General features: G+C 42.4%; 2 protein-coding genes across 2 annotated transcripts in view; both read right to left on the reverse strand.

The window, feature by feature from the left end:
* Nucleotides 1-26,793, reverse strand: part of LOC133646103 (rho guanine nucleotide exchange factor TIAM2-like) — a 288,867-nt gene that overhangs the window by 241,188 nt on the left and 20,886 nt on the right. The window lies entirely within an intron of this gene.
* LOC133646105 (uncharacterized protein K02A2.6-like) lies at nucleotides 5,748-10,393 on the reverse strand. The gene has a single exon (XM_062041119.1). It carries the CDS (start codon nucleotides 10,122-10,124, stop codon nucleotides 6,063-6,065), a length of 4,062 nt encoding a protein of 1,353 aa, XP_061897103.1. The 5' UTR covers nucleotides 10,125-10,393; the 3' UTR covers nucleotides 5,748-6,062.

The raw sequence follows: 26,793 nt of genomic DNA on the forward strand, positions 1-26,793 counted from the left end.
CGGCAAACACAGCATCCGCAGCTAATCAATATTTTCATGCATAAATGCTTGGGCGTGTGTGGTTTGCATTCCGCTGACACTGCGGCGTAGGCTGCTAACAGCTAGGAAATATCTATAATGGTTTGTTTCTCTGATTGGTCGTCTTTTTCCTCATCTTCGCACTAACTTTCTGAGTTCCGATGGTTGGAGAGCAGGTTTGTCAACTGACGTCAACTGTTTAATCAAAACTTATGTTTGTTTCTTGTGTAGACGACGCAAGAACAGCAAGGTGTAACAATGTATTATCTCTTTATTGCTCAAATGCACAACCCCTTATAAATATTACTTCAACCAGCGGTAAAAATGCTCGTAATGCAACTTAAAGCATAAGAAAAAAGCTAATTACTTGTAAGTTAAGCTACTCATAAATTGAGGTACCACTGAACAGTGAGAAAGGGATTCATATGGCCCCATTCCTGGGTGGATCATTGAATCATTTTGCAATGCAGCCTGCTGAAAATGATGGAAAGCTTCCCTCTACATGGTCAAAGTCTGAACTGCCACAAAACACGTTTTGAAGTACAAGTAGAGTGTAAAAACAAGTTGACTTTATATGCTTGATTGTGTTTCATTGTATCCTTTAAACCATATCCAATTATATTTACAATCCGCAAAGTATGTGAAAATACCGTCTAAACATCACAAAATGTCACAAATTCAGTCAGCCATTTTGAATATTCCACTTCGCTAATTTCCGTAGATTGACGTCACTGCAGTAACACATCTGCACTCTGACCATGTTATTAGATCAGTCATACTGGAAATACACAAAAATTAGAGAGAGATGTGCTGTCTATCATTCACAATCCCTATATAAGTCAGAAACTCATATGCTTTGTTTTTCATGCATTCTATGTCGTAAATAGATAAATACATAAAAAGTCTGCTAACAATTTAGTCATGAGGGCTCTCTATTTCGCCCACAAAACCCTCTAAATAACCATCCAAAACTCGCCAACAATACTCTTTATACATATCGTGACCTGAATATTAATATTCATATTGTTATTATAAACGCAATTTTTTTAGCGATGGATTGTGAACACACAGCTCAGTAGCCCTATGCTGCTTTACTGTGAGCTGTCTGCGATGTCCTGCTGCTCCTGCATCATCGCGTCTCAGCTCGTCAAAGTTATTCTAGATTATAAATCATGCCTCTCATATGTACAATAGGAGGATTTGGCCATACATTTAGAAGTTGTTCATCTGTGACATTCTATTTATACCCGGAGATGAAGACAAATACACAACAGAAGACAGTGTCTGCAGGGAGACTTTTCCTTGTTAACCCTTCAAGTGTATCATGATTAATTCTTCATCTAAACGGGATGAAATGGACATCCTATCAGTCATCATCACAGTGAGAGCAGACATTGTACAGTAAGCGATCATTTTGTTATATTTAGGGACCGCATGTCCCTTTGGGACAGGAGGACCCTATTGTATTTCTAAGGTATTATTATTATTATTATAGTTTGTATTTCTTCTTTAGCACTTAGCAATACTGCTACATGATGCTTAGTGTTTCACTAAAGCTGTATCTGTTTAGTAGAGCTTCTAAAACTTGTAGCTCATCCTCCTTATATTCAAGATCAACAATATAAGTTCCTGGGTCATAATTTTTCCCAAAGTAATCGTTGTTGGCTCTCACAAAGTCTGCACAATTTGCATTGTTGTTGGTGATGAAGGGATCTGTGGATCCTACCTTCACGTCACGCAATGACGTGTCTGTCTGGCTAGCTCATTATCTCTCAAAATGGCTCGGAAATCACTGCGAGATTGATACTATTTTGATCATATCTATTTACTCGCAAACTTTGTAAGTCTTTCGGTGTCATACATCAGATATATATGGTAATAGCTTCAATATAGAGGCAACTTGTTTTTCCACTCTACTATTACTTTAAGATATTCAACACTCTACTGCCGTCTGGTGGTTCAAGTGCATAGTGCAACCCCCAATTCGTCATGTTTCATGTGTCAGGTAAACAGCGACAAATGGGGCCATGTGAACCCCTTTCCTACTGTGTATAACATGTTCACGCATGCACTCCTCATCCCCGTTAGCACCCTGCCGTTGACTCAACCTTCCTTCCCTGTCTTTGTAAGATGAGTTCTTTTACCGCCCTCGGTCGAGCCATTTGGACTGTCACCACTTTGTTCTGCTTCTATGAACACTGTAATAGGGTGGTAATTGTGTGTGAGAGTTGGGTGGGTATGCTCAGTGGTTTTCTCACCGTATCACATGGTCCTATTGTACAGTATGATCCTGTTGGAAACGGTGGATTTTTAATGATGATAGGGTTTCTTGGGGCTAGTGGGACGGGGGCGTGGGTTGATGATATTTGTTTGGCAAGAGTTGTGATAGTGGGGGTGTGTGTGATTACAATCAGTCACACCCTGCGACAACTATTTTCTTCTCTTGTGTCTAAACACAGCAAAAGACAAAGGAAGTCCGTATACACAGGCGAGGTGAAGGAAGGGCGGAAAAAAGATAAGGTCTAGGGGGGGAAAAAAACCTACAAAGACTTTTAATCGAACTTGACCGTTGTGACACAAGTGAAATCACAGGCAGCCTCTCAAGGTCCTAACTAATGAGAAATCAATGACGACAATGTGTGACCCGACAACCTCTCACAGTAGTGTGTTAAGACTGAGCACTCTCAGCAACTGATTTAGCTTCACTTTCAATTTATACATGTGGAAGAGAATTAAGACACTTAATGGTCTATAAGTTATTCAGTAGAGGGTTGGGGCGAGATTCCTTAGGGCTGGTCCAATCTAAAGTTTGTCTGCAAACCAAGACATTTGACGTTGTACTTTGTGAGAACAGTTTAAGGAAGTCTTTTTAAACCTGACCCTATCGCCTACATTGACTTCTGGGAAAAAAATACCAGCAACATCCAACTTCAGGTGTCCTAAAACTTTTTTCCATACAGTGTTTAAAAGATTCCACCAGCAAGAGTGGCGTGGTGCGATGCCGCGGGGTGGGTAGGGGTCCATGCTTTATCAATATCATTGTCATGATCTGGCAGCTCTGCTGCCGCCTATCTTATTTTTGTCGCTGTGCCTGGTTTCTGGGTCACGGGGCGTGGCCACCTGCGCGCACACCTGATACTAATTTCTTTCAGTGCCTTCACTCGGCGCCGGTAGATTACCTTATGTTTCACCCTTCCAGTCATGTACATCTCTTCTGCTTTGGCTCCACTTACGCTTCTCATTCCCTGTGGATTCGTCCTGGCGTTGCGTTTGTAGTGTTAAGTTAGTATTCTCTACAGCTTCTGCGTTCCTTTTCGTTTCTCACACTTTAAGTGTGAATCCTTAGTTATTTTTTTCTCACTCATTTTTTGAGTGCTCTTTTTGTTATTATTCTTATTAATTTGTTCTGCTTTGCATTGGGGTCCTCCTCCAGATAAGCGGATCATGACATTCATGCAGTATCATTCTTCAAACCCCGCTTCTACACGCTGTGCACAACAAAACATGATGATTGTAGTCATTAATCATGACTTCCTCATTTTCATTTATAAAAAAAAATCAGCACAAATTGTTTCATTAATTTCATTTGTAGGTTAAGACTTGCTGATCAGTTGGAATTTATAATTATTTATTAAGTTATTTTAATTAAAATGTTCAGTATTAAATGGCTCAAGTCAGTCAAAAAATGTTATACCGTACTTTCAGAGCTATAGAGCGCACCGGTATTTAAGCCGCACCCAACAAATATTTTTTACATAGCCGCACTGGGCTATAAGCCACAGATATATTCCAATCAGAAAGATGTTTATTTACAAAACTCAAAACCAGTGAAGTTGGCACGTTGTGTAAATCGTAAATAAAAACAGGATAAAATGTTTTTTAAATCCTTTTCAATCTATATTCATTTGAATAGACTGCAACGACAAGATACTTAATGTTCGAACTGGTAAACTTTGTTACTTTTTGCAAATATTAGCTCATTTGGAATTTGATGCCTGCAACATGTTTAAAAAAAGCTGGCACAAGTAGCAAAAAAGACTGAGAAAGTTGAGGAATGCTAATCAAACACTTATTTGGAACATCCCTCAGGAGAACAGGTTAATTGGGAACAGGTGAGTGCCACGATTGGGTATAAAAACAGCTTCCATGAAATGCTCAGTCATTCACAAACAAAGATGTTGCGAGGGTCACCACTTTGTCAACAAATGCGTGCAGCTGAGATAGGCTCCGGCGACCCACCGCGACCCCAAAAGGGACATGCGGTAGAAAATGGATGGATGGATGGATTTCTCAACGAGCTATTGCAAGGAATTTAGGGATTTCACCATCTACAGTCCTTAATATCTTCAAAAGGTTCAGAGAATCTGGAGACATTTTTGCACGTAAGCGGCAAGGCCGAAAACCAACATTGAATGCCTGTGACCTTTGGATCCCTCAGGCGGTACTGCATCAAAAAGCAGTGTGGAAAGGATATCACCACATGGGCTCAGGAACACTTCAGAAAACCACTGTCAGTAACTACAGTTTGTTGCTACATCTGTAAGTGCAAGGTAAAACTCTACTATGCAAAGCGAAAGCCATTTATCAACAACACCCAGAAACGCCGCCGGCTTCGCTGGGCCCGAGTTCATCTACGATAGACTGATGCAAAGTGGAAAAGTGTTCTGTGGTCTGACGAGTCCACATTTCAAATTGCTTTTGGAAACTGTGGACGTCATGTCCTCCAGACCAAAGAGGAAAAGAACTATCCGGACTGCTATAGGTGGAAAGTTCAAAAACCAGCATCTGTGATGGTATGGGGGTGTATTAGTGCCCAAGTCATTGGGTAACTTACACATCTGTGAAGGCACCATTAATGCTGAAAGCTCCATACAGGTAAATAATCTGGGTGTTATCTTCGACCCAACTCTCTCATTTGAGTCACACATTAAGAGTGTTACTAAAACGGCCTTCTTTCATCTCCGTAATATCGCGATCATTCGTCCCATTCTGTCCACTAGCGACGCTGGGATCATTATTCATGCATTCGTTACGTCTCGTCTTGATTACTGCAACGTATTATTTTCGTGTCTCCCTATGTCTAGCATTAAAAGATTACAGTCGGTACAAAATGCGGCTGCAAGACTTTTGACAAGAACAAGAAAGTTTGATCATATTACGCCTATACTGGCTCACCTGCACTGGCTTCCTCTGCACTTAAGATGTGACTTTAAGGTTTTACTACTTACTTATAAAATACTAAGCGGTGTAGCTCCATCCTATCTTGCTGATTGTATTGTACCATATGTCCCGACAACAAATCTGCTTTCTAAGAACTCTGGCTTATTAGTGATTCCCAGAGTCCCAAAAAAGTCTGCGGGCTTTAGATTTTTTTCTACTCAGGCTCCAGTACTCTGGAATGCCCTACCGGTAACAGTTATAGATGCGACCCCAGTAGAAGCATTTAAGTCCCATCTGAAAACTCATTTTTATACCTTTAAATAGACCCCTTTTTATACCAGTTCATCTGCCGTCTCTTTTCTTTTCTGCTCTGCCCCCCTTTCCTGCATGTAGAGATTATCAGGTTATTGTATACTGACTGTTAGTATGTAACACTAACAGTCATCCTCCTATTTCACCTTATCTATGTAATCACGAGAGCCGAGTCGGGAGCTGGTGTAGACGTTAGACAGCTTTATTGCCACACACCGAACGGAAGTTCAACCCAACATATATGAACCCACCTGGCACTCCCCCTGGTGGTCACTGGGTGTAACCATGCAGACAAAACATACAGTTCAATACACAACATCCCTCCCCACTTATTCAGATTCGCACCCACCTAAAACCACCCCTATTAACCCCAGCCTATAAAAACAGACTAGGCCATAAGCACTTAGAACGTGTGTTAAGTGCAAAATGATGCTTTGTGCGAATCGGCGGTGTAACCATAAAATACATTGAAATACCCACTTAGGGGGCTATTGTAAATAGGGAACTCAAACTTAAACACATACATGCTTACTGAGGCCGGGGGGTAGACTACCCCCGAACCTCGGAGTCAGTCAACGGGGATTATTCTGCCCCAAAACGTGACATGACTCTCTAACAACCCACGCCCCCAGTTCAGAGATTAAGGCGGTCTGGAGCTCTGGTAACCCGGAGTGGATACCTCCGGCCTGGCGCGCCAACATCCGCTCTCCGTCTGGGTGACCCTCCTGGCTTGGGGGCGACTGTCCCGGTTCCCAGAGCATCCCCTCTTGCCGGAGAAGGGGGGGAGCAACCGGCTGGGCCCCAATTGTCAGTTCACTCGGCACAGCTGGTTGCTCTGGACCAGTGGGAACCAAAAGCGCACGGTCACCGGCTCTCATCTGCTCTGTGTGACGTCTCCAGAGTGCGCCTGCCCCCACATCCACGGAGAAGGATACCGGTCCCTCTTGTGATGCCACCAGTCCAGGCATCCACTTCTCCTCCCCCCGTCGATAATCACGCACCAGCACGGCCTCCCCCACTGCAAACCGTCTGTCCTTAGCCACCAGATCTCTGCGTTCTCGTTGGCCCTCCTGCGCCAGCTCCACCGTAGCCGACACGTTCGGCTTCACAAGGTCCAAGCGAGAGCGGAGCCGACGGCGCAGGAAGAGCATAGCCGGAGACTCACTCGTCGTCATGTGAGGCGCATTCCTGTAGCTGAGTAAAAATGCCTCCACTCGATGTTGCAGCGTAAATGTTCCCCTAGACGCTTTCAATGAACGCTTCAGCGTCTGCACAAAACGCTCTGCTTGACCGTTCGTGGCGGGGTGAAACGGCGCTGACCTTTTGTGCTTCACTCCGTTTGCCCGGAGAAATGCCCCGAACTCTGCCGCTGTGAATTGTGGCCCATTGTCACTAACCAGTGTCTCTGGTACTCCGTTGCGGGCAAACATACTCCTCAGGGCCTGTACAGTCTTCTCCGTCGTTTTCATCACCTGTACTTCCGGCCACTTAGAGTACGCATCTACCACCACCAAGAACATGTGTCCTTCGAACGGCCCCACAAAGTCCACATGGATCCGTTGCCATGGAGATCCCGGCCACGGCCAGGTGTGTAGTGGGGAGAGCGCCGGGTTCTTTTGGTTCCGTTGACACGTAGAGCATGTCCTGGCCTGCTGTTCAATCTGGGCGTCTAACCCCGGCCACCAGACATGGCTCCGTGCAATGGCCTTCATCTTGACCATGCCTGGGTGCCCGGCATGTAGTTCCTTCAGAAGCTGCGGTCTCAACGCTGGAGGCACCACCACTCTACTGCCCCATAGCAAACACCCCTGGATCACCGTCAGTTCGTCTCGTCGCATGTAGAAGGGTGCCAACGCGTCATTCTGCCCAACTGTTCCAACAAACTGGCCTGAAACTACCATATCTACTACCCTAGAGAGCACTGGGTCATATTTAGTTCCCTTCCTAATATCTTCACTGTCCACTGGGAGTGTCTCAAGGTGATGTACTGTCACCCTATCTACTGCGTCTGGCTTTTCCCCATGCGCTACCTGCAGTGGCAACCGTGAGAGACCATCTGCATTCCCATGATCTGCTGCTTTCCTGTATTGGATTGTGTAGTTGTGTGCCGCTAACACTAACGCCCACCGCTGCAGTCGTGCGGCCGCCATAGGTGGCGTCGCCTTACTGGGACTCAATATACTTGTCAGCGGTCTGTGATCTGTGAGTAGTGTAAAATGGCACCCGTACAAATAGGCGTGGAATTTACGTACCCCAAAAATAATTCCCAGCGCCTCCCTTTCAATCTGAGCATAATTTTGCTCTGCCTTGCTCAGTGTCCTAGAGGCAAAGGCTATGGGTCTCTCCTCACCACCGGGCATCACGTGCGAAAGTACCGCGCCCACCCCATACGGCGACGCGTCACACGCTATCCGCAGGGGCAACCTGGGGTCATGATGCGTTAGCACCTGTTCTGATTGCAAATGGTCTTTTGCTGCCTTAAAGGCTTTCTCGCACTCTGGTGACCACTTCCATGCCACTCCGGTGTGCAACAGCTCATGTAACGGGCTGAGCATGGTTGCCATGTTTTTAACAAAACGCCCATAATAGTTTATCAGGCCCAAAAAAGAACGGAGCTGACTCACATTAATGGGGGCTGGGGCCTCCGCTATGGCCTTAAGCTTCTCTGGGGACTTATGTAGCCCTTTTTTATCAATGACATGCCCCAAATATTCTAATGAACTCTTGAAGAATTCACATTTCTCCTTCTGTACTCGCAAACCGAATTTTCCCAATCGGCCCAACACTGCATCTAAGTTTTTTAGGTGATCTGCATCGTTCTCCCCAGTCACCAAAATGTCGTCCAGGAAACAATGGACGTTGGGGAGGCCCTGCAACACTTGGTCCATGACTCGCTGAAAGATTGACGGCGCAGAGGTGATCCCGAAGGGAAGACGGTTATAGCAAAACATTCCCTTCTGCGTGGTAATGGTCAGATATTTACGGGAGCTTTCCTGAACCGGCACCTGTAAATATGCGTTCGCCAGATCTAATTTGCTGAAACGCTGCCCCCCTGCTAGCGATGCGAAAAGATCTTCTATCCTCGGAATGGGGTAGTGTTCAGCACAAAGCGCGGGATTCAAGGTCACTTTAAAATCTCCGCATATACGTACTTTCCCATTTTTTTTTAAAATGGGTACAATTGGAGTAGCCCATTCACTAAACTGTACTGGAGACAGTACGCCCCCCTGTTCCAAACGCTCTAATTCCTCCTCCACCTTCGGCCGAAGTGCATACGGCACCGCCCGTGCTTGGAAGAACTTCGGTTGATGCACCGGCTTGAGGGTTAACGCCACCTCAAAGCCCTTTAGTGTACCTAGACCTTCTTGGAACACCCTGGCATGGCTGTCTAGTACTGTCGCCATTGTGCGGTCTTCCTGTATGGGATGTGTAGCTCGAATAGTTTTAATCATTGTCCAATCTAACTTTACTTTTCGCAACCATTCTCGTCCAAAAAGAGAGAGAGCGTCACCCTTAACCACATACAGGGGGAGACGTGCCCGTTGTTTGTTGAGACGCACGTCTACTTTTATTACCCCCAAGGGTGTCATAACCTGCCCTGTATACGATCTCAACAGTAGGTTGGTGGTACGGAGGCGTAACTGGCTAAATTTAGCATTGTATAGTTTTTCTGAAATGATCGACACTGCCGCACCTGTGTCTAACTCCATTTCTATAGTTTGTCCCTCCACTTTGGGTCTAACCCAGATAATCGCTGACGCAGCGCTATCATGTTTAACGCTTTTTTCTACCTCCACTACATGTAAGCCTCCCACCCCATCTGAATCTGTTGTCTCTGGGTCGCTGGGCTTAGTCTCCGCCTCTACCTGATCGGCCCTCTTTTTGAATTTTCCTTTCATTTTCTGTCCCTTTTTACCCACAAAAAAATGTGTTGTCTTCGGTCCCCCTTTATCCTCCCTGCACATACGAGCTATGTGCCCCCTTTTTCCACAATTGTGGCAGGACTGGTCCTTGTAAAAACATTCCTCCATTTTGTGATTTACTCTACCACAACGAGTGCATTTACGGCCCGGTGGCAAGGAGAGAGAGACAGCGTTCACCTTCTGTGAGCTACTGAGCTGTTGAGATTCACGTGCCACTGTTTCTATTGAAACTGCTAGTTCAACTGCTCTTTGGTATGTTAAATCCTTCTCTGTTAACAGCCTCTTTTTAATCGACTCACTGTTCAACCCACACACTAACCTGTCTCTTAGTGCATCCTGCAGGTAAGCTCCAAATTCACAGTGCTCTGATAATTTTTTTAGATCTGTTACATACTGTGTAATAGTTTCCCCCTCCCCCTGATCTCTCTTATGAAATCTATATCTCTCCGCTATCACTATGGGCTTTGGGGAGAAATGTGCTTGCAACAATGTCACTACCTCATCATACGTTTTCGTGCCCGGCTTCTCTGGGGCGATGAGGCTGCGCAGTAGACCGTACGTCGCCGGTCCCATCACGCTGAAAAACACCGGCAGCTTCCTCCCCTCATTCAGTCCATTTGCTGCCACGAAGTGCTCAAACCTCTCCACGTATGTCGACCACTGCTCCGTCGACTCATCAAAGGCGTCCATCTGTCCCAGGATGCCCGCCATGCTCGCAGGTCGTCCCGACGTGAGTCGTACCCCCGCTGCTATGCGGAGCTAATGCTAACAAAGCTAAGCTAACGCTAGCCGTCGATGAACTCCGCGGATTCGCCGCCACCCGCCTCTTAATCCGTCGGCAGGCGCATCCGTGCTCGTCGCCAATTATTGTATACTGACTGTTAGTATGTAACACTAACAGTCATCCTCCTATTTCACCTTATCTATGTAATCACGAGAGCCGAGTCGGGAGCTGGTGTAGACGTTAGACAGCTTTATTGCCACACACCGAACGGAAGTTCAACCCAACATATATGAACCCACCTGGCACTCCCCCTGGTGGTCACTGGGTGTAACCATGCAGACAAAACATACAGCTCAATACACAACACAGGTGACCACAGATGAGGCACTAGCTGTTCAAAGTGGGGACCCGGGGTGGACCACTCCTCTGTGCATCAGTTGGGGACGTCTCTGCGCTGCTGACTTGTCTCCACTCAAGATGATCCCCTGCTGGCCCCACTATGGACTGGACTCTTACATTATTAACTAGATCGACGGTGCGACGAAGGACTTCACCCGATCACAGATGCGGTCGGCGAGACGGAGGAAGTTAAGGTGAGTTCGGCGGCTAGCGCGTCTGCTATCCATCTCTGTCCTCCTGGCTGTGTTGCTGTAGTCCGCCGCTAATACACCGATCCCACCTACAACTTCCTTCTTTGCAGTCTCCATTGTTCATTAAACAAATTGCAAAAGATTCACCAACACAGATGTCCAGAATACTGTGGAATTTTGAAATGAAAACAGAGCTTTTTTGTATTGTATTCAATGGGGTACCAATACTTCCGTATCAACCATTTACGTCACGCGCAAACGTCATCATATCTAGACATTTTTAACCGGAAGTGTGGCGGGAAATTTAAAATTGCACTTTATAAGTTAACCCGGCCGTATTGGCATGTGTTGCAATGTTAAGATTTCATCATTGATATATAAACTATCAGACTGCGTGGTCGGTAGTAGTGGGTTTCAGTAGGCCTTTAAGGGCTATATAAATAAACTTTGATCGATGATTGATTGATTGACAGCCCTGCGATGAGGTGGCGACTTGTCCAGGGTGTACCCCGCCTTCCGCCCGATTGTAGCTGAGATAGGCTCCAGCACCCCCCGCGACCCCGAAGGGAATAAGCGGTAGAAAATGGATGGATGGATGATTGATTGACAAGTTCTATACATCCCAAAATGTACTCAATTTAACACAGCAATTGTCGCGCCTGTGATTGTGACTGACCATTGTTCAACACAAAAGTGACCAGCGTTAAAATAAATATACCTGTTATAGATGACGACAGATGCATCGATATATTTATATGCTAAAAAATGATTTGCTTGTCGTGTTGCATCATCTGTCGTAATTGCTTTACATTTGCCTCAACAGAATCCTAGCGTGAGAAAACAACCTACGGTGGATTTTTGCAGAGTGCTGTATTTTGTCAGCCGCCCTTTTAAAACGATCCATCGGTATGAGTATTTACACACGGCAAATCTTTGTTTTGTTGGACGAGATATCACAAGTGTACCCACTCATACCATCTCAGTTAAACATGAGCATCTGTCGTGTGAAGGACTGGAAGCTCTTCTGGAATTTAGCTAAGTCGTTCAGATAATTCATATGAGCAGCTGCTTCTTTATTATCCCTTTAGTATGTCAAGATTTCTATTTACTGGAAATGTTGTTTTGAACATTTATTCTTGGCTTCTCGTGGTTAGGAGGTACAAATCTCTGAGAGAACTTCTCTGTGAAGCAAACATCAAGCTCAGTGAAGAAACCTCTAAAAGCTTGAACCAAATGCAATCAGCCACTCAAGTGTAATGTGATTTAGGTTGTGCTCCCCTCGAGTTTAATTGAATAACGTGGCAGACAACACGTACACAACTTAGAGAGGAAAGTTTGAGAATCCGATGTTTTAAATAAAAATCGCTACAATCACACAAGTAAGAGCCTAGGCTGTAGTTTATTGCACAATTATCAGTGTGTGACCCTTTTCACCCAAGGTGCTAATATTCCATACGCATTACCTCCTCACTCCCCACGGAGCAACGCTTTCACACCTCTGTTGAGGGGGCACTTCAAATTACACACCCTTGTTAAAAATATAAATCTGCTCATTTCACTTTTCTAATTGTAAACACTCCACCTTTACCGATAAATAATCACCTGACCTGCCAACAATGCAGTCTAGCAGTCTAAGAGAAAGTCTGTCTGGTAGGTCAGACTTGACTAGGGATGATGTTCGTTAAGAAATTATCGAGTTCGAGCCCATTATCGAATCCTCTTATCTAACCGATTCCTTATCGAATCTCTTATCAAATCCAGATAGGTTGTTGTGTGTGCACTAGAGATGCGCGGTTTGCGGACACGACTGCGGAGTCCGCGGATAAACCGCGGGTCGGGCGCGTGACATGACGAAAAAAATAGATTTTAAATAGATTCGGGCGGGTGGCGGTTGAACCAATTCGGAAATATATATACATAGTTAAATGTTGTTACCCACATACGAAAAATGAGCAGCACTCTTTGAAACAGTCAATTATTCATCAGGCACTGCAGCACAACACAACACAGTCTGATGAGTTTGATTTCCCCCCTTCAGCTATTTGCCTTGGCCAATAAGTTGCAGGTAATTTATTATTATTATTTATTTAATTTATTTTTGTTTAAATAGGGATGACATACATATGTTATTGTATAATTTAAGTTTGTGCGCGTCATTGACAGCCTAAGGCTTATGAGGCACATTTTTTTATTTTTTTTTATTTCAACTTAAAAACGTATGAGCCTATGCCTATGCCTACAACATACTGTAGGCTATGTGTTTATCTTTATTTTCCTGCCTGTCGTTGACAATGGAGATTGTCTGATATTTTGTCACAAGTCACAGGTGGAGAAAATCCTCAGTGCTGAGCTCTGTAGAACTTGCACCTGGCTCGCTGACAACAAGCTATCCATCCACTTGGGTAAAACAGAATCCATCCTGTTTGGGTCCCACATCAAACTTAAGAGAGTCAATGACTTCACCATAAAAGTAGGTGACAGTGTTATCACCAGGAAAGATGAGGTCACCTACCTAGGTTCCATTCTAGAGGCTAACCTTTCCTGTGATAGAATGGCAACCAAGGTAATCAAAAAGGTTAACCAACGAACGAGATTTCTCTACAGAATTTCCTCTCTGGTCAACAAAAGCACCTTGAGGATTCTGGCGGGAACTCTCGTTCAACCCTTTTTCGATTACGCATGCACCTCCTGGTACCCTAGCACCTCCAAAACCCTCAAATCTAAACTCCAAACATCTCAGAACAAGCTAGTCAGGTTACTTCTAGACCTCCACCCCAGATCCCACCTCACTCCTACCCACTTCTCTAAAGTGGGCTGGCTCAAGGTGGAGGACAGAGTTAAACAACTTGCACTGAGCCTAGTCTATAAAATCCGCTACACCTCCCTGATACCGAAGTACATGTCAAACTACTTCCTTAACGTAAATGACCGCCATAACCACAACACCAGGGGGTGCTCCACTAACCACGTTAAACCCAGATTCCGAACTAACAAAGGTCTTAACTCATTCTCTTTCTATGCCACATCAAAGTGGAATGCGCTCCCAACAGGTATAAAAGAAAGGGCATCTCTATCCTCCTTCAAAACCGCAATAAAAGTTCACCTCCAGGCAGCTACAACCCTAAACTAACACCCTCCCCGGATTGCTAATAATCAAATGTAAACAATCAAATGCAGATACTTTTTCTTGTGCCTTCTGATCTCTCTCTCTCTCTCTCTCTCTCTCTCTATGTCCACTACTTGATGTCCATATCCCCCTCCCCCCCCCCTTCCCTCCACACCCCTGATTATAAATAATTTAAATAATTCAATGTGATTATCTTGTGTGATGACTGTATTATGATGATAGTATATATGATAGTATATATCTGTATCATGAATCAATTTAAGTGGACCCCGACTTAAACAAGTTGAAAAACTTATTCGGGTGTTACCATTTAGTGGTCAATTGTACGGAATATGTACTTCACTGTGCAACCTACTAATAAAAGTCTCAATCAATCAATCAATCAAATGGCTGCAGATCAATCAATAAAGGTTCATCTTTGTCGCAAAATTGTTCACTGTTTCACTGTGCACCCCGCCCTCGTCCCTATTTGAGCATTATAACGTTAACAAGTTAATATTCATTTAAATAAATTCAGAACATTTTTTTTACCAAACGAAAATTTAGGCCTAGTCTTTCTAAAACATTTTTTTAACTTCTTAAAAGTATCGTTCTGCTTGCTGCAACTGCGCACACAAAGTGTGAGGAACGCACTCCTGATCTAAAGGCATTGGCAACAATAGTCAACACTTTCTTAATGGAAATGACAATAATATTATAATAATGATAAATAATATTATCACGCATTAATATCTCTTAGCCACTAATGCGTGGGCAAGAGATATTAATGCGTGGCACGCATTGAATGTCTCTGCTGCATTGGATCAGTCTCCTTTCTTTAACAGGCAAAAGCTTTCTAACCTCACTATTGCCTTGCATCGTCTATATTAGATATATAACAACGGGCGGGTGGCGGGCGGGTGGCGGGCGGGTGTGGTTTTGATAAAATTTTGGTTCGGGTGGACGACGACTTTTGTGATGCGGTTGCGGATGAAATAATTGCCTATCTGCGCATCTCTAGTGTGCACTGAGTTCCAAAAGCCATAGATGTTATATGACTGGGCCGGCACGCTGTTTATATGGAGGAAAAGCGGACGTGACTGAGGACAGCATGCGGCCGTTATAGGGTGAAGGTTTCAGGTGAGAGAGTACGCCAAAAGCACGCCCCCAGTGAGCATATAGTGCTGCTATGCGCTTTGGAAATAAGAAAAATTGCCGACAAACACATCACCAACATGGACGAGGTGCCGCTCACTTTCGACATCCCGGTGAAGCACACTGGAGAAGAAGGGGACCAGCGCGGTAGCGAATCGATACGCACAACGGGGCAAGAGAAGTCGGCTTTTACTGTTGTGCTAGCTTGCTATGCTAATGGACAACGAGACTGACTTTGAAAATGACGAGAGGGAATCTGCCGTGTTTGATGGAGAACTTGCCCAGCTGTTCATTTCAGACACAGAAGATGAGGACTTTGATGGATTTGTGGATCAAAACCTAATGTGAGTACATTGATAAATACTTCAATAAAGTACAACCAAACTCAGCTTTGCTTCTGCTGCCTTTTTAAAACAGCGTCCATGCATGTTAGCATATGTTTTAAGCTAGCGTATGTTTAACCATGCCTGCGCCCAAAAATACGCTGCGCCTTATTTATGCGTTAAATACAGAAATAGCACCTGTAGCCTTTTAATACGGTGCGCCCTATGGTTGCGAAAATACGGTATAGTGGCTTCGATAACGGGAAGCGGTTCTCAAAAAGGGAATCGAATCCATGGAATCGGTTCTTTTCTTATTGAACAATTGGGAGAACCGGTTTCGAACATCATCCCTAGGTTTGACACAAAAAGACAATTAATGACCAGAAGCTGTTAATGGAAAGCTGATCTCCACAAGCTGAAAGGAGTTCTACAACAGTTTAGGTTGTGTTATGTCCCCCGTGCTTTTGAGTTGGAAATTCAAATTTAGTCTGCACTAAGTTTTCATGTGCTTGACAGAAGATGAACTAAAGACTTTTGTGTATTTTATACAAGAAGGCATCTGCTGTTTATGGACTCCACTACAGTCCTTTGTCTATTAGATGTGTGCTCATTCGTCATTCATATGTATTTTCAGGGTCGGCCCCTGGCATAAACACTATGAGGTTGTTTAGGGCCACATGATTATGGCGTTGGTCACTTAAGTTGCCGATCATCAACGTGGTCCTCGTGCTCTGCAGGTGTTTGCTTGTTAAACTTTGATGGACTCAATTACCTCATGGATAACATTAAACTTTGTATCTGCTAAATCGTATTCATGCCCTTTGTAGGGCTGGGCGATATATCGAATATACTCGATATATCGCGGGTTTGTCTCTGTGCGATATAGAAAATTACTAAATCGTGATATTCGAGTATACGCTGTCACACAGTTGCTTTTAGCTGTGGGCTTTAAGACTAGAGGCTCTTCTAAGTCTTTCTTGTCTCTCCCTCTCACAGAAACAAAAAACAAGCGCACCTTCTTACATACGTCACATACTGTTGCGCGTGCAACGTCATACGCCCTCGCGGAGCAGAGAGGTAGCAGCATGGGTAACGTTAGCTGTGGTGCGAGTGGTAATATGAGAGAAAGAAGGTGCGAATCTGGTAACAAATTAAGGAAGAATTAATTCCCAAGAAAAACAGCAGGGAGTCTATCGTCTGGCGGTGGTTTGGCTTCAAGCGGGTAGATGGTGAACAAGTATGCGGCAAAAGCGTTGCTACAAAAAGTAGCATTACTGCTAATGTGTAGCATAATTTGAAAAGTCACCCGCTAGAGAATGAAGAGTGCTTGAAACTCTGCATGTCAACATCTCCGTTCGGTGCCATACCAACAAAATGCCCAAACAACCATTTCCACATCAACACCGTATGAAACAAATAGTCAACAACAGAAGGAGATAACGTCCGCAGGAACCTACCACATAGCGAAGGACACACACTATTTGATTTCCTATTATGCAGCTCATTTTTATTTGACAGTTATTGAAATATATTGTGTGACATCATGCACAAAAGTGCACTTTATTTGTTTTAAACTATTGTAGTTGCGTTCTGTACAAAAAGTGCACTTTAATTTAGTGTTGTTTTGATATGTCATCTTAGAGACATCATGCACAAAAGTGCACTAATAGCTTGTTTTAAAATGTCTCTGAAAATCTTGCACTTTCTGTTTCGGAAATTACATGAATTTTTGTGCCACTGCTTAATAACTGTTTAATAAATACAGTTTTGGTAAATTGACTTAGTTGTGATTTCCCTCTCTGCATGAAAGTTTGAAATGAGCATATATTAATGCAGTATGAACAAGAATGTTTTAATGTAGACACATAGAATCATCATACTGGTGTGATTATATGCATCAAGTGTTCATTCAAGGCTAAGGCAAAATATCGAGATATATATCGTGTATCAGGACATGGCCTAAAAATATCGAGATATTAATAAAAGGCCGTATTGCCCAGCCCTAGACCTTTGTAATAATTTTAGCACAGTTTGGCACCGTCGTGGCCGCGTCCATTCAAAAGCCCATAGAGATAATTGCTCATTTAGCAGCGCTTTGAACGCCATCATCATGACAGATTTACAGCCATATTTCTGAAACTTTTCAACTACTTAAAGTTTATATTGTAGCAAAGCTTTTTCCCTAAAGATATGATGTCTAAATAACATTAGTTTTTTTTATTGTTCTTGCCCATTTACCGTATTTTTTGGAATATAAGTCACTACTTTTTTCCCAAGCTTTGGAAACCTGAGATTTATACAAAGGTGAAAATCTGTGGCTTTTTCTTTGCAAACGGCAAATTTATGGAATGGATTAAAGGCCTACTGAAATGATTTTTTTAAATTTAAACGGGAATAGCAGATCCATTCTTTGTGTCATACTTGATCATTTCGCGATATTGCCATATTTTTGCGGAAAGGATTTAGTAGAGAAAATTGACGATAAAGTTCGCAACTTTTGCTCGCTGATAAAAAAAAGCCTTGCCTGTACCGGAAGTAGCGTGACGTCACAGGAGCTAGTATTCCTCACAATTCCCCGTTGTTTACAATGGAGCGAGAGATTCATTGTAAACAATGAATCTCTCGCTTCATTTACAATGAAGCGAGAGATTCATTTACAATCTCTCGCTTGTAAGAGAGATTGTACAAGCGAGAGATTATACAATCTCTCGCTTGTACAATCGAGAGATTCATTGTTTACAATGAATCTCTCGCTCCATTGTAAACAACGGGGAATTGTGAGGAATACTAGCTCCTGTGACATATGTCACAGGAGCTAGTCTCCACTATGTTCTGTGGCCAACCACAGAACATAGTGTTCTGTGGTTGGCCAAGCGGACATGACGACAGGCTGTCCTCACTCAGGTCCGCACGGACCTGGAGGGGGTGTGCCTTAAGTCCGGCTGGAAATCGGGAGAAATTTGGGAGATTTTCGGGTGAGGCACTGAAATTCGGGAGTCTCCCGGAATATTCGGGAGGGTTGGCAAGTATGTGTTCCTTGTTGATGTCTCAAGAAGGGTAGAAATGCAAGAACACACACACACACACTTCTGCTGTCAATAGTGCATGTCAAAGTGCACTGGGACCACCCCACACAGATGTTCTCAGCGAGGTCCTTCCCTTCCCTCCCCCTTTGGGAGAGTTCAGAGTGGAAAGGAAACAGGAAGTGTGTTTCTATTTAACAGGAAATATCCACAGTCTCATGTAATTGGAATAAGAAACAATGACAAGATATTTCGGCACATAACCTGGAATGAGAGCAAAAACCAAATCTGTGGAAGACTGTATGATGAAATAGTAAATGTAGAAAGAGGGGTAAAAGATCTAACACACAACATAGCTCAAGACATATTTATTAAATGTGTCTGCGCATAAAAGAAGAAGACAGATTTGTAGGTAGGGAGTGTGTGTGAGTTCAGAGTATACACGTGTGTTATTTTGTAAGCACAATGTGGACAAAAAAGGGAGAAAAATGTCTGCATCAGCTTTGTTGGTTTATGAGATTAAACTGGGGTGACGAAGAGGGGAGATGGCTCGGTTTAAAAGTCAAAAGTGTATTAGCGTGTGTGCGTGTGTGTGTGTGTGTCTGTGTGTGTGTGTGTGTGTGTGTGTGTGTGTGTGTGTGTGTGTGTGTGTGTGTGTGTGTGTGTGTGTGTGTGTGTGTGTGTGTGTGTGTGTGTGTAACAGCCGGTAGAAGCCTCATGCTGCCTGGTCATTAATAAACATGATCATGAATGTTTAATCGCCATCAGTGGGGTGGCCGTGGGACCCATGTGGGTGATATTAATGATGTTAACACACACGCACACCCACACACAAAGCCACACACACACATACACACACACACACACACACACACACACACACACACACACACACACACACACACACACACACACACACACACACACACACACACACACACACACACACACTTGTAGATGCGCACACAACAGATTGGAAGATCAGCAGGAGGAAAGTGTGTCTATTTGTGAGCCACAGCCAAAGTGTCAAGTGTGCAGGAAGATGAGATTTTTCTCGACATGTTTAACACCTAAAGCTTACAGTAAATCAACACTTACTATATATAAAATGCTGCCATCTAATTTGTCATTATTGTTTTCTTTGGTTTCAAATAAAAAAAAACATCAAATTAGTACAATGAACATTTTGTGAGAGCTCTCAGACGACAGTACATTTATACTGACATGCAATTCACTGACTACTCTACAATATACACCAGTTTCTTTCTATAGTCTTGTTCTTGGAGATCATATGATACAAATGCTGAAATAGGACACTCTTTTGTAAGATATTTTAAATACAGTAGATTGCTGCTAAAAGACAAATAATAAACGCAGCCTTAAAAAGTCAATTTTTTATATTTTTTAATCTATAATCTGCTTCACAAATAACGCATTTAAAAACCAGTGTTAAACACTAAGAAAAAATGACAGGCATAATGTATACAGTACTGTACTGTACTAACAAATCGTGTTGCAGTTACACGACGTCACATCTTGTTAAAGCATCTTCCTGCTGGTAAATATTGAGTGAAAAGACTTGTAGGATTCATAGCTGCCACATTATTTTTGGCCCTGCCGATAGCGCCATCAAACCACTTTTATTTTCATCCATCTACCCATCCGTTTTCTACCGCTTGTCCCTCTCGGAGTGGCGGGGGGTGCTGGAGCGTATCCCAGCTGCACTTGAGCAGAAGGCAGGGTACACACTTGACAGGTCGCCACCTCATTGCAGACTTTTATTTTCAATTACCATAAAATAATGAATTAAATCTGCAACTAGGCTGATTGATTGATTGATTGAGACTTTTATTAGTAGATTGCACAGTGCAGTAAATATTCCATACAATTGACCACTAAATGGTAACACCCGAATAAGTTTTTCAACTTGTTTAAGTCGTGGTCTACGTTAATCAATTAATGGTACAAATATATACTATCAGCATAATACAGTCATCACACAAGTTAATCATCAGAGTATATACATTGAATTATTTACATTATTTACAATCCGGGGAGTGGGATGTGGAGGGGGGGTTAGGCTAGGGTTGCACTTCAGTCATCAACAATTATATAATCTGAGAAATGGACATTGTAACAGTGTAGGTCTGACTTGGTAGGATATGTACAGCGAGCAGAGAACATAGTGAGTTCAGAAAGCATAAGAAGAAGTATAAATATTAGAAATACATTTGATTATTTACTTTTGATTATTTACAATCCGGGGAGGTGGGATGTGGAAAGGAGGTGGTTAGGCTAGGGTTGTAGCTGCCTGGAGGTGTTCTTTTATTGCGGTTTTGAAGGAGGATAGAGATGCACTTACTTTTACACCTGTTGGGAGCGCATTCCACATTGATGTGGCATAGAAGGAGAATGAGTTAAGACCTTTTTTATATCTGAATCTGGGTTTAACTTGGTTAGTGGAGCTCCCCCTGGTGTTGTGGTTATGGCAGTCATTTACGTTAAGGAAGTAGTTTGACATGTACTTCGGTATCAGGGAGGTGTAGCGGATTTTATAGACTAGGCTCAGTGCAAGTTGTTTTACTCTGTCCTCCACCCTGAGCCAGCCTACTTTGGAGAAGTGGGTGGGAGTGAGGTGTGATCTGGGGTGGAGGTCTAGAAGTAACCTGACTAGCTTCTTCTGGGATGTTTGGAGTTTAGATTTGAGGGATTTGGAGGTGCTAGGGTACCAGGAGGTGCATGCGTAATCGAAAAAGGGTTGAACGAGAGTTCCCACTAGAATCTTCATGGTGCTTTTGTTGACCAGAGAGGAGATTCTGTAGAGAAATCTTGTTTGTTGGTTGACCTATTTGATTACCTTGGTTGCCATTTTATCACAGAAAGATTAGCCTCTAGAATGGAACCTAGGTAGTTGACCTCATCTTTCCTGGTGATAACAATGTCACCCACTTTAATAGTGAAGTCACTGACTGAGGTCTACTGGATCTCTGTTGACATTTTTATCTTGATTTCCCATTCCACCGAATCGCTGCCATTTGCGTTCCCAATAAATAAAATGTATAAAAGCACAATGAAATATACGGTTTCTATTAAGCAGGGTGTCCTGCAAATTGATCTGATTGCATATCTAATAAATACAATGCAAACCCGCATTGTCTTGTCCCCACTTCCTCAAATTAAACTTTACCATAAAGTAATAATACAGTCCTTATTTAATTATACATGATTACACTAGTACCTCAACTTCAGAGTGCCCCAACTTAAGAGTGTTTTGGGTTAAGAGCTGTCTCTCGGCTAATTGTTATGCTTTAAGTTGCAGGCAGCATCCACACCATGAGTTGGTATAGCAGATGTTACAGTGAACCTTGTCAGATCTGCCCAAAATATCTGCTCTTACTCGCTAGCATTCGCTTTTACGTACCTGGAGATTGACATAACTTTGGGAAGGAAGAAAGTAAGTAGAGGTGGGAATCTTTGGGCACCTCACGATTCGATTACGATTACAATTCAAGAGCTATGATTCGATTAAAAATCGATTATTGATGCATCTTTATTTTATGTATATTGATGCTGTTTTACATTTCTTTTGGTTTCACTAAATAAGTGTCTAGCACTTGCAACTTTAAAAGAACATTTTCATTTGGAATATGAAACAGTAAATTAATTCCAACATTTAGTAAATTAATGAAAATGTGTGCAAAACTGGACCATAAGTGCCCGATACTAAAGGAGCTGGCGAGGTGGCTCACTGCAGTCAGCCAAGTTTTACAACTGCCTGCATTACTTTATTTACAATAAATAAATAGATTAGCGATTATTGACGTTTACTAATCGATTCTATATTTGTTCATGTCCGATTGCGATGCATCTAAAAATGTATTATTTCCCCCACCTCTAAAAGTGAGTGAAAAAGACAGTGCCGGGAAGAAAAAGTGAAGGATATTCATTGAATTAAAGAAATAAATCTTCAAAAACAAGACTGATTTTGTAGCCGACTTGATGAAGCAATTTGAGCGAATCACTGTTAGCCTGCACCATACTGAAGCAGCAATATCTAAACGGCATGAAAATACGGAGAAGCTGCTGATGTGGGTTTGACGGAGAGGCAGCTGGAAGAAAATACTGTAGATGTCACGTTCGGGTCGCATGTTTGCGGTGGTTGTGATTCCCAAGATGTGGAAGTATAGGCAGGAGCAGGTAAGAGTTCTTTTAATTCCAATGATGAGGCAAAATTCAAAATGGCCTGTCGCTCGGAGGCGCACGGAAAGCCCGAGGCAAAGACCGCGTATATCAGGGCGTGATTATAGTCGGCAGCAAGGGTGGACACTAATCAATAAACAAGAGTCTGGTGTGTGTACTCAGCACCCTTAGCCAGAAGGGAGGTAAACAAAGGCGGAAAGGAGGACTAAGAACAGAAGAAAAACACTCAACTAAAACAAAGAATAACAAACACAAGCAAGACGTGTCACAGACCCTGACAGTGGAAGTCCACTTTCTAAGGTAAATGCTGTATATTATTATTACATTACTGCATACGGTAGTTGTTTCTAGTACATTATATTGTACTGTTTTTAAGGATGTTGTTTTTTAAGGCATGTTACATTTTAAAATTGTGTTTTTTTGTGGGGGAAGCAAGCACCAATAAATTGATTTATTGATTTTATTTAAATGCGAGACACTGATTGATTGATTGATTGATTGATTGAAACTTTTATTAGTAGATTGCACAGTACAGTACATATTCTGTACAATTGACCACTAAATGGTAACACCCCAATAAGTTTTTCAACTTGTTTAAGTCGGGGTCCACGTTAATCAATTCATGGTACAAATATATACTATCATCATAATACAGTCATCACACAAGTTAATCATCAGAGTATATACATTGAATACTTACATTATTTACAATCAGGGGAGTGGGATGTGGAGGGGTCATCAACAGTTATATCATCTGAGAAATGGACATTGTAACAGTGTAGGTCTGACTTGGTAGGATATGTACAGCAAGCAGTGAACAATGATTTGATTTGATATACAAGTGTTTTGAGTCAAGAGCGCCGTCACAGAACCAATTAAGCTCATAAGTTAAGTACTCCTGTGCTTATTTTTACATATTTGTGTCACTTCTTCAAGGTTTATTTTCTTAAAAAAAAAATTAAAAAAAAGAACAATTGAGTTAAAAATTCACCCTTTAGTCATGTGCTGGGGCTTTTACTCAGTGCTGTTACCCTTTCTGAAAATTGTGGAATGTTCCAGAAATTACATCCTCAGAAAGGACGACCAAAATTAAGTTCGCTGAATTCTTTTTTCTTTATATATGATACCCTAGTGTGTGAATGTTGTCTGTCTATCTGTGTTGGCCCTGCGATGAGGTGGCGACTTGTCCAGGGTGTACCCCGCTTTCCGCCCGAATGCAGCCGAGATAGGCTCCAGCACCCCCCACGACCCCAAAAGGGACAAGCGGTAGAAAATGGATGGATAATATTTCAATCTTGACTGTGGGGAATTCAAATCTCAGTCCTGTAATCAACATCTATATTGTTTACCCCCCAAAAAAGAAGTTGAATCACATACTATTAGCATGAATGTCATGGGGCCGCCTCAATGCACAGGCTGAGCTGGATGAAGCCCAGGGGCCCCCACTCAATCGGGGCGCCCCAATTTTGAGAGAGGAATGCAATGATTGGTGTTCATAGCTGTCAATCACAGACAGCTCTGCTTCGTGTAGCCATTGTGTACTCTTATTTTTCCTACTGCTTCAAGCGGGGATCGAACACAGGTCACCAATGTGAGAGGCGAGCGTGCTGTCTACTGAGCTAAAACCACAGCCAATCTTCCGGACCCGCCCGTCGCAAAACAGATGTATTCATGAACAAAATTATTTTCTAAAAAGGATGATATTTTAGTTCTGTTGAGTATAATCAGGATTTTTTTTTTCAAACTGGCACGAGGAGGGGGTGTTTAGGTTTTGGTGGGGGCCGGGGGGGCCTCAGTTATATGTCATGTATTTACTCATTCTATCCTACAAACTCACACCTGTTACAACTCAAATGAGTCATCATCGCCATAGCAACCAAAAGGTTTCCTGAGATGGGTCGTTCAATGTGCATAATATTATTATCATCAGATTCAGAGTGGTAAAAACTGCTTGTTGACAGTAGTTTGGAGTGGAATTAGGATAGGACAGACTTTATTTATCCCACAATGGGGATCTGGTGACAAACAATCCTCCCAACAAAAAATACATTTTCTTTAAATCTATAACGTCACTTTAGTGCGTAGTGAAGGATGTTAACAGACAACTTGGCGGCATAGTTCTTGAAGGCTCTTCAAGGACTAGCAAGCGGCGCTCTCAGAACATCCTGTGCTGACAAGCAGGCATAAATAAGGTTCTTGCAAAAGGAGGATCTCTGCCAGCCTTTAATGCGAGTTTAAAACATTTCCTATGACCTTTGAAATTGATGGCGAGAAGATCTAGTTGGCAGCCGCCGTCAAGTCGGTGCAACATGCAAATCATTCCAAGGCTGTTATTTTACTGGCAACTTTCCTTTTTTTTCCATTTCCCATGTGCTTCAATTCAGTTTTAACAATGACAGGGGGAAATACACTCAAACATTGTTTACCATCTTGATGATAACTGATAGCAGAAACTGAACACTTTTTATTTATGGTCATTTAAAGTAAAAAAAAAAAAGTGGGTTTGTCTGGTTAAAAAAACACAACTGCCCCGATTGGTACATTTTGGACCAATTACTTCCAAATAAACTTCTACACTGTATATTACTGGTTGCCTTTCAACATCATTACTACTGTGTCTGCTGCGTTTTTGTACTTGTGTGTATTTTCACCAAACTCCTAATCTTTTTACACTGATGGCTTTTAACAAAATATAAAAATGCAATCGATACTATCGTATTTTGATGGCTGTGGAGTGCACCTGTATTTAACCCACCAAATTTGAGAAGAAAGACATTTTTACATATATCTGACTATAAATGGTAAATGGGTTATACTTGTATAGCGCTTTTCTACCTTCAAGGTACTCAAAGCGCTTTGACACTATTTCCACATTCACCCATTCACACACACATTCACACACTGATGGTGGGAGCTGCCATGCAAGGCCCTAACCACAACCCATCAGGAGCAAGGGTGAAGTGTCTTGCTCAAGGACACAACGGACGTGACGAGGTTGGTAGAAGGTGGGAATCAAACCAGGAACCCTCAGGTTGCTGGCACAGCCACTCTCCCAACCTCACACTGCAAAAACTGAAATCTAAGTAAGATTAAATATGTCAAATAAGGGTGATATTTGCTTATTTTCTGTCTGATAAGATAATTCTTCTCACTAAGCAGATTTTATGTTAGTGTTTTACTTGTTTTAAGGGTTTTAGTCCTAAATGATCTCAGTAAGATATTACAGCTTGTTGCTGAGATTTTATGACCTATATTGAGTTAAACATGCTTGAAACTAGAATATCAACTGTTGCAAAGCTGTGTCACACTCACAAGTATAAAACTACTTTTTTAAAGTAATAATTTCTTATTTCAAGCATGAAAAAAAAATTCATGACTTTGACACAATTGTGTCTCATAATTAAAACAGATGACAGCCAAATGGACTTTGCTGTTTTATTTTCAATGAAACAATAGAAAATACGTACTCATATAGTAGTACAGTTGTTATTAGTGAGAATATACTTATTTTAAGGTCATTTTGGGTCCATTGAGGTTAGCTAATTTTACTTGTTTTGGAAAGTCTTGACAAGTAAAATGTTCTTGTTCTATTGGCAGATACATTTCCTTAGTTCAAGTATAATACCCCTAATTTTTGTATTTTTTTTTTCTTGTTTTTGAACACTGACTTTTTGCAGTGCACCACGCTGTCCCCATATAAGTCCGATGAGGTGGCGACTTGTCCATGGTGTACCCTGCCTTCCGCCCGAATGCAGCTGAGATAGGCTGCAGCACCCCCCGCGACCCCGAAAGGGACAAGCGGTAGAAAATGGATGGATGGATGGACTATAAGCCTCAGATATATACTGCTACGGAAATTTTTGTAAATATTTATTTACATATCTTAATTTTTCCCAAACGGCGCCTGTTATACGGCAGTAAAATGGATGATTAAACAAAGCAGAAGTCATCGTCATGGACCCACTAGCTGCGGAAGCTAGCTCTCCAATCAGCTAAACAGACTCAATAACTCCGTGATGACGTTTTAGTGAATTTACGAAACAAAAACAATACAAAACGAATGCCATTGTAAGTTAATAATACTAACACAGACACTTGTAAACGTGTCTAACGACGCTAGTTTGATGAGATAAGGATAGCATGTACAAATATGCATAAAAAACACTCCTACAGACATCGCACTTGGGACGGTTTAGTAAGTATGAATTGTTTTAGTTATATTGTAAAATTTACAAACGTTGAGTGATGAAGAATCCTTT

This window comes from Entelurus aequoreus, linkage group LG03, assembly GCF_033978785.1.
Source record: "Entelurus aequoreus isolate RoL-2023_Sb linkage group LG03, RoL_Eaeq_v1.1, whole genome shotgun sequence".
Lineage (NCBI taxonomy): Eukaryota > Metazoa > Chordata > Actinopteri > Syngnathiformes > Syngnathidae > Entelurus > Entelurus aequoreus.

Bases quoted from the DNA above. Each gene is read 5' to 3' on its own strand.
- LOC133646105 (XM_062041119.1), bottom strand. From the start codon at position 10,124: ATGGCGGGCATCCTGGGACAGATGGACGCCTTTGATGAGTCGACGGAG.